This window comes from Colobus angolensis, unplaced genomic scaffold (genome assembly GCF_000951035.1).
Source record: "Colobus angolensis palliatus isolate OR3802 unplaced genomic scaffold, Cang.pa_1.0 Scaffold93, whole genome shotgun sequence".
NCBI lineage: Eukaryota > Metazoa > Chordata > Mammalia > Primates > Cercopithecidae > Colobus > Colobus angolensis.
In genome coordinates this window covers 443,324-452,611 of record NW_012123265.1, presented here as the reverse complement: position 1 = coordinate 452,611, position 9,288 = coordinate 443,324, and the positions used below count along the sequence as shown (strand labels likewise).

At 40.3% G+C, this 9,288-nt stretch overlaps 1 protein-coding gene across 1 annotated transcript in view; it reads left to right on the top strand.

Annotated features, from left to right (window-relative positions):
- Nucleotides 1-9,288, top strand: part of VPS4A (vacuolar protein sorting 4 homolog A (S. cerevisiae)) — a 95,794-nt gene that overhangs the window by 9,105 nt on the left and 77,401 nt on the right. The window contains exon 2 of the mRNA XM_011931983.1: nucleotides 1,658-1,871. Within this exon, the coding sequence (XP_011787373.1) occupies nucleotides 1,658-1,871 (214 nt within the window). The remainder of the gene's footprint in view (nucleotides 1-1,657; nucleotides 1,872-9,288) is intronic.

Here is a 9,288-nt window from a genome sequence, read left to right as displayed (position 1 = left end):
AAAAAAAAAAAAACATTTTTTAACTCTTCTCTAATTTTCTAATTTAGGGAAGGAAAAAGAAAGGTACCGACTGTATTTATTGAATGTTTAGTATGTGCCTGAAATTTTTATTTGCTTAGTGTTACACTCATTTTGTAGATGAGGACCTCAGAACAGTTAAGGGCGGTCACATAGCTTTGAGTAGCAAGCACAGTTAGGATTTGAACCAGGTCTTCTTGATTTCAAAGGCATCTCTATGACCACATCATGCTGTAGAATTAGCTATCAACTATTAGGCCAATAAAAGACTATCATCAACCTTATTAAATAAAAAAAACCAAGGCGCAGCACAGTAAGCATAATACACTACCATATGTATGATCAGATATACATGCACGTGTATGTGTTTACTTTCATACATACTTAGCATACCAGGCATCTCTTTGAATGGTTGCCTCCAGGAATGGAGACAGGGTAGCTAGAAATCTGGACTTTTATTATAAAACCTTTTATACCTCTTGAGTTTTGTTTTATGTGCATATTTTACCTATTCACAGGAGAAACTGTGTGTACCACTGTGCCCAGCCAGTTTGTCTAGTTTTTGAAACAAGAACACCATGCCTTAAGTGACAGTAATTGTAGTCATGACTGAAGTAAAAGAAGAGTTTCATGAGTTTTAAAATTGAACTTAAAAAAGCTTCCTGTTTACTAAAAGCTTGATTTTCATTTGGGGCTACATTAATGGAAATAGAGTATTTTGAACAAGAAAGGGGGATCAGTTGAATTGGCTTTGTGTTTATTAGATCATACCTTATCTTGAATATGCTTTATTTTTGCACTTTGAAGAACTGTAATGATTTTAAGAACTGTAATGACCTGTTTACATAGCTGTCTCCCCTGCAAGGCTGGGCATTCCTTTAGGGATAGAATCCATGGCTCATTTGCCCTCCTGTCTTTACTAGCTAGCCTAATTCCCAACACTTGATAGGTAGCTAATAAAAGTTGATTGAATTGAATGGAAATAGAAATACTTAGCTTAATATGGGGAGGAGAGAGAAGAGAAAAATCTATCTTCAGATAATTACAGAGTTCTCATGTAAAAGAGAGATTAAGTTTGTTTTATATGACTTGAGAAGACAGGGAACCAATGGGTAAAAGTATGGAGAAGTTTCTAAAGGTTGAGTCATCTAAAGCCTAGATGGGTCTGACTTTGAATCTATCTCCAGCGGATTCATGGCTCTTTAACTTACTTTTTTTCCCCCACTTTTTCTTTGTTTGTTTGTTTGTTTTTGAGGCAGAGTCTTGCTCTGTCGCCCAGACTGGAGTGCAATGGCACAGTCTCGGCTTACTGCAACCACTGCCTCCCGGGTTCAAGCGATTCTCCTGCCTCAGCTTCCTGAGTAGTTGGGACTACAGGCGCGTACCACCACGCCCACCTAATTTTTTGTATTTTTGGTAGAGATGGGGTTTCACCATGTTGACCAGGCTGGCCTCGAACTCCTGACCTCAAGTGATCTGCCTGTCTTGGCCTCCCAAAGTGCTGGGATTACAGGTGTGAGCTACCACGCCCAGCCATTTCCCCCACTTTGTTATAGATATAACATGTATATGAATACTTTAGTTATCATTTATTATAGGAAGCAAAATTACTAACCTTCTTTGATTTTTTTGTTCCTAGTCAAGTTCATCCGAGAAGTAACACCATATATCAAGAAGCCATCATTAGTATCAGATCTGCCATGGGAAGGTGCAGCCCCCCAGTCACCCAGCTTTAGTGGCAGTGAGGACTCTGGTTCGCCAAAACACCAGAACAGCACCAAAGACAGGAAGATCATCCCTCTCAAAATGTGCTTTGCTGCTAGAAACCTAAGCATGCCGGATCTGGAAAACAGGTGAGGTGTACCTAACAAGAACATCACACCTACAGCTTTACAAACTTAAGGACATGTTGCAGTATTATATGACTGTTAACTCAATTATAGAGAGAAAAACATCAGTCTGAGGTGAGAGATGCATTTTTGGGGTTCCACATTTTAAGTTATTCTACATATATACATGTATATGTGTAGAAAAAATTTTGGACAGGCACACAAGAAACTGTTAATGGCTTTACCCCTAGGTTGTCAAATAAGATTAAAGGAGAGAAAGAAAGAGGGGGCATCTTCTCTTCATTTTATATCTTTCCGTAATGTTATTACTTTTTTCACTATGAATATGTATTACTTTATAATTGAAAGAATTCTTGTTAAAGAGAAATTTTTAAGTATCTCCTTAGATGGAAATTCCTTAGACTGTAGGTAGTATAGAGTTAGAGATCTGCATTATGGTTTTGGCTGAATCAACCAGCAATGTGACTCTGGCAAGTTAGCTCCCCTTGACCTCAGTTTCCTCATTTGCAAAATGAGAAAATTAGATTGGATGATTTCTGATGTCCCTCCTAGTTCTATAATCATGTGTGTTCTATAACTTTGTCTTCATTAACTCAATAAAGTGGCACTGGTAGACCGAATGTTAGGTTAGAGATTAGGGGAAAAAATAAGATGAAAATAACTTGCCCAAATACATAGTTAAGGACAGACTTTTTATAATGTGTTTTCACTATTATGGTCTCCTCTGATCTTAATGCACAGCCAGGTGCCTGATCAGGATGGAATGGAGCACAGAAGACACCAAGAAACTGAATAGCCTCTTTGGGTTTTTAAGGCCTCCTTGGGTATTTAAGGCTTCAAAGCTTCTGCTCTGTAGTATATTACATGGTTTGCTGGAATGAACTGAGCTCTGCAGTCAGATAGATCTTGGTTTGAATCCCAACTAGGTCACCTGCTCAAAGTAAGGTTCTGAGCAAGTCCCTTCACTTCTATACACCGCCATGTCATCATCTGTAAAAAAAGGGATAATGGTACTTAGTGTGCCAATTAAATGAGATGGTACCTATAAAGTCCCTTACACAGAGCCAAGCACAATACAGTAGGTTCTCAAGAAATAGTATTTTTAAGAAGTCTTACCTCTGCTGGGCACAATGGCTCACACCTGTAATCCCAGCACTTTGGGAGGCCAGGGTTAGAGAACTGCTTAAAGCTAGAATTTAAGACCAGCTTGGGCAACATAGTGAGACCCCACCTCTACAGCATTTTTAAAAAAAATTAGCCAGACTTACTGGCGTGCACCTGTAGTCCTAGCTACTTGGGAGGCTAAGGTGGGAGGATCACTTGAACCCAAGAGTTCAAGGCTGCAGTGAGCTAGGATTGTGCCACTGCACTGTAGCCTGCGTGACAGAACAATATCCTGTCTCTTTAAAAAAGAAAAGTCTTAACTGACTACTATGTAAGCACATTTTGAAAATTATATTCTGATATATTTAAATTGTTGCTTTGTTTTAAAAGTTCAAGACATTGTAGAAATTACTTTGTGCTACGTATAGGTTTATTCCTGGAAGGTTGTATAGATGTTGAATCATCTAAGTGCAACACAGCTTGATCTTTAAAGAAATTTTGTATTCTTTTCATAAAGTAAGAATTTAATTTGGGCTGGGAGAGGTGGCTCACTCCTGGAATCCCAGCCCTTTGGGAGGCCGAGGCAGGTGGATCACTTGAGGTCAGGAGTTTAAGACCAGCCTGGCCAACATGGTGAAACCCTGTCTCCACTAAAAATACAAAACTTAGCCAGGCGTGGTGGCAGGCACCTGTAATCCCAGCTACTTGAAAGGCCGAGGCAGGAGAATTGCTTGAACCTGGAGGTAGAGGTTGCAGTGAGCTGAGATTGCGCCACTGCACTCTAGCCTGGGTGACAGAGCGAGACTCTGTCTCAAGAAAAAAAATTAAAAAAAAAATAATAATAAATAAATAAAATAAATGAGATACATTTGAGCCAGACATGGCGGTGGCTCACACTTAGCTCAGTACTTTCGGAGGCTGAGGCAGGAGGATTGCTTGAGGCCAGGAGTTTAAGACTAGCTTGGGCAATATAACAAGACCCTATCTTTACCAAAAAAAAAAAAAAAGAAGAGAGAGAGAGAAAAAAGAGATACATTTATATAGAGCCATTGGTCTGTTAATCATGGGCTTTTTTTTTTTTTTTAAGTTAGGGACCATAGAGAATTAAGTAGAATAGAGAAACAATGTGATAAAGAAAAACAAATTACAACTACATTTGTCAACTAGCTGTCAGGCTGAGAAAATTACAGAGTCAATTTTGTTATAAATCATTTCTTTTTTTTTTTTTTTTTTTTTTTTTGAGACAGGCTTCACTCCCATCGCCCAGGCTAGAGTACAATGGCATGGTCTCAGCTCACTGCAACCTCTGCTTCCTGGGCTCAAGTAATTCCCCTACCTTAGCCTCCCAAGTAGCTGGGACTACAGGTGCATGCCACTGTGCCCAGCTAATATTTGTATTTTTTGTAGAGAAAGGGTTTTGCTACATTGCCCAGAGTGGTCCCCAACTCCTAGATTCCAGCAATCTACTCGCTTTGGTCTTCCAAAGTGCTAGGATTACAGGCATGAGCCACCACGCCCGGCAATAAATCATTTCTGAGAATAGGTACCTATAGTGCTGCTGATGTAGCTGGGTATTGAAGAAAAAGGCAAAACGTTAGAAAATTTCTATAGAAACCCAGGGTTGTGGGAGTGGGCAAAGAAGGAAGGAAGATGATATGACTTGGCTGTATTGCTAAATGTTGTGCTACTTCATCATTCACTAAGGATTGAAGTCCAGTAACCTTGGTCTTTGTTAAAACTTGGGGGCTGAATTCTCTGACATATTTATACGCTAAAGACATCTGGTGACTGTCAGATGTGAAATAGATCTTCAGAACCAAATGGAGAGGGCAGTTTGGGGCTACCAGAGTTGTGCTATTATACCTTCCTTTTCAGTAAATGATCAGTCTACTTGACCATGGCATACTATATAAGGAAAGGTCTCAGAAGATCCACGCTAGTTTTGAGATTCTCAGTCTTAATGCTTCAAAGCAACTTGTTCTAATTTTACTTAAGATATCAAAATTTGGCCGGGTGCAGTGACTCACACGTGTAATCCCAGCACTTTGAGAGGCCAGGGCAGGTGGATCACTTGACATCAGGAGTTTGAGACCGGCCTGGCCAACATGGTGAAACACCATTTCTACTAAAAATACAAAAATTAGCCAGATGTGGTGGTGCACGCCTATAATCCCAGCCATTTGGGAGGCTGAGATAGGAGAATTGCTTGAACCCAAGAGGCAGAGGTTGCAGTGAGCCAAGATTGTGGCACTCTGCAAGACTGTGTCTCAAAAAAAATTTTTTTAAATAAAAAATTTTGCACATGATTTGCTTTTTGTAAAATATAAGTTGGAAGAGATTCAAGGTTATTCCTATGATGATACCACTTATACTTGCATTTCCATGTGCTTTTTAGACATAAGAGCAATAGGATTACAAGGAGTTTGCAAAAATATGCATAACTTCGGCTATACTCATGGGAATATGAACATCTGTGTGTCTTGGCAGAAAAAATGTACAGAACCATTAACTAATTAGACCTCAGTTATGAGAGAAGATAGAAGTTAGGAAGATAGGCTTCGTAATGTTGGTCAGGCTACTTGTTTTCCACAAGCCTTGCATTTCCCCTGTATAAAATAAGATTATAGGAGGATTAAATAAGACAGTAATTATAGAATCAGTAAGTTCTCAAGTTATTATTATAGGCATTGTTAGTGTCCTTGTGACCTTAAATAAGTTCCTTAATTTCTCTGGCCCCCTGTTTTCTCTGTCTGTAGAATGGTCGTAATATCTGCTCAACTATATACTTTAGAATGAGAATAAATAATAATCTATAAAATAACTTGGGGCAGGGGGCTCGTGACTGTAATCTCAGCACTTTGGGAGACGAAGGCAGGCAGATCACTTAAGGCCGGGAGTTTGTGACCCTGTCTCTACTAAAAATAACAAAAAATTGCCCAGGCATGGTGGCACACACCTGTAATCCCAGCTACTCAAGAGGCTGAGGCATAAGAATCACTTGAACCTGGGAGGTGGAGGTTGCAGTGAGCCGAGATTGTGCCACTGCACTCCAGCCTGGACACTCCAGGTGACAGAGTAAGATTCTGTCTCAAAAAGAAATAAAAATAAAAATAAAATAATAAAATAACTTGGAGCTCATTGGTCCTTAAATTTATCTCAGCTCTGTTAAAGGAAATACCCATTTGTTTATCCTTTTTTTATTGATGGTCACTTGAACAATTTCTAGTGTAGAGTTAGTATTAATAAAGTCACTGAATATTTTTATACTTTCCTTTTTTTTTTTTTTCTTCTGGTTTAAAGGCCTCAGAAACTTTTTCATTTCTGTGGGGTAAATTTGTAGGAGTGGAATTGCTGGGTCAAAGGATATGTGCATATTTAGTTTAAAAAAAAAAAAAAAAACTAGTCCAGGCACGGTGGCTCACGCCTGTAATCCCAGCACTTTGGGAGGCTGAGGCAGGCAGATCACCTGAGGTCAGGAGTTCGAGACCAGCCTGACCAACATGGAGAAACCCCGTCTCTACTAAAAATATAAAATTAGCTGGGCGTGGTGGCTCATGCCTGTAATCCCAGCTACTCGGGAGGCTGAGGGAGGAGAATCGCTTGAACCTGGTAGGTGGAGGTTACGGTGAGCCGAGATCGCACCATTACTTAACACTCCAGCTTGGGCAACAAGAGTGAAACTCCGTCTCAAAAACAACAATAACAACAGCAACAAACTGCCAGGCTGGGCACAGTGGCTCATGCCTGTAATCCCAGTACTTTGGGAGGTCGAGACTGGTGGATCACCTGAGGTCAGGAGTTTGAGACCAGCCTGGCCAACATGGCGAAACCCCATCTCTACTAAAAATAAAAAAAATAAAATAAGATAAACTGCCAGACTTCCTTCCAAAGTAATTGTGCCATTTTGTGCCATTTTATGTTCCCGCCATTATATGAGAGTTTTCATTGTTTCACATCCTCACCAAAATTGATGGTATCAGTCTTTTTAATATTTACCTTTCTGGTGGGTGCATAGTGGAATCTTTTTGTGGCTCATCCTTCATTCTTATCTAAAGCCTTCACTTTCTAAACCAAAAATGTGTTTGATATTGGAGGCAAATGCCTTTTTTTTCTGCTTTACTACTTTGATTTGGTTCCGTAGAGCTGAGAAGAAGTAAAAAGTGCTAATGATCAGAATGAGTAAGTACAGGGGAAGAAGAATTTTACTCCCTTCCTCTACCTTGAGTTTTCAAGACCTCATTTGGTGCATCTTGATGCATCTGGTAATTATAAGTATTTCATTTTGGAAAGCAAACACTTAATAAATAATGATGAAGTCCAAGGAGAGAACACAAGCCCCTTCCTTAGCAATCAGTATTGTAGGCAGTGTGAAGTTTAGGAAGAACAAGGTGTTCTTAAATACTCCTTTTGGAAATGTAAATCCATGTTCTTTGCATTGGTTCACAGTGCCTCAGTCATCTTCACATTGGCTATTTTCCAAGTAAAAGGTAAATTTTGCCTTTATAATGTATAAAATTATATGATTATTACTAAGTTGAACACTTAAGTTACATCAAAGACTTTGCTAAACAGGAGAAGTAAGCTAGACTTATAGAATCCTGTGTACCTAAACATTGATTTGATTCATCTGATCAAAATCTTAATTGCATTTCTCAGAAAATCCTCAGTGGTTTGACAAGAGGCCAAAACTTCAGACATTATAGCTGTCTCCTCTTCTCCCTTGTGGATCCAAATGATTACTGGCAGACTGCCTCCATATTTTTATTAGCAAAGTTTTCATTGGAATTTTCTTTTAAAATAGCAGTAGCCTTTACAAATTACTTTGTCCCCTTTGTCAGTTTTAATGGTTTCTTCAAAGGTGGACTCTTTTGGATCCTAGACACATCAATCCTATTTCGGAGCTTCTTTTCTGTTTCTTCTAATTTAATTTTCTATTTCACAATCCCTTTTCAAGAAAAATTGCAAAATTTTTATTTTCATAAAAAACTGGTTAACTGGCTGATCACAGTGGCGCACGCCTGTAATCCCAGCACTTTGGGAGGTCAAGGCGGGCGGATCACGAAGTCAGGAGATCGAGACCATCCTGACTAACACAGTGAAACCCCGCCTTTACTTAAAATACAAAAAATAAGCTGGGCATGGTGGTGGGCGCCTGTAGTCCCAGCTACTAGGGAGGCTGAGGCAGGAGAATGGCGTGAACCCAGGAGGCGGAGCTTGCAGTGAGCCCAGATGGCGCCATTGCACTCTAGCCTGGGCGACAGAGCAAGACTGTGTCTCAAAAAACAAAAAAAAAAACTGGTTAACTGTCAGTGGGAAATAACTTACTGTCTATTCTCATATTTTTTCAGCCCAGTGGTCCCGGTATCTACTTGTGTTTAATCAGGCTTAGTTTTATTTTATAACAGATTTATTTTCCATTCTTCCAGTTTTTAATAACTAGGATCTGAGACATCAGGATTTTCAGAAGTTAGACTATGTCAAAGGAGAAATGTCTGAGAGATTGTCCTAGAAACTGTATGATGTGTAAAGACTTTCAGAAGGTGAACATTCTGTGCCTCAAGAAGGATGAGCTGATTCCTATCTGTAGTGCTAAGTAGGTCAGTAGGAGGAGTGAAGGAAATTTCTGGTCAAGGTTTTGCAGCTGAACTTTTAGCATGTGCTTAAAAGATGTTATACTGGTTATAGTGCCAAAGCAGCTAGATGGGAATAAATAGTCCCTCTAGAAAATAGTCAGCCTGATATACGGTCTGAAATAAGAGCATCATTGCGTCCCCCACCCAATTTCGTGGGATGAGGGTGATTCTGAATCTTGCTAGAATGAGGGTGGGGCAGTCACTGGCCACTGGGTGTGGGGAATGCTGACAGGCTTTCAACCATACCACGCAGAGTAGAGCTGCATGCTTTACTCCCAGTTCCAGCTTCCCCGGCCTCTTAGGGATTCTCCAACATGGATTGGCTGGGATTTCGCTCTTTCCACTTTTCTTAAGTCAGCTAAGTTATTTAACTCCTCTGTTTACTAGCCTCCAAAATTTTGTTATAGTGACTCCTCTCCTGTTCTCCTTGGATTTGTAAGATTATGCTTTTAAAAAAAATCCCCCGGCCGGGCGTGGTGGCTCACGCCAGTAATCTCAGCACTTTGGGAGGTCGAGGCAGGCGGATCACGAGGTCAGGGAGATTGAGACCATCCTGGCCAGCATGGTGAAAAACCCTGTCTCTACTAAAAATTAGCGAGGCCTGCTGGCAGGCGACTCGGGAGCCTGAGGCAGGAGAATGGCGTGACCCCGGGAGGCGGGGCTTGCAGTGAGCCGAGATGGCG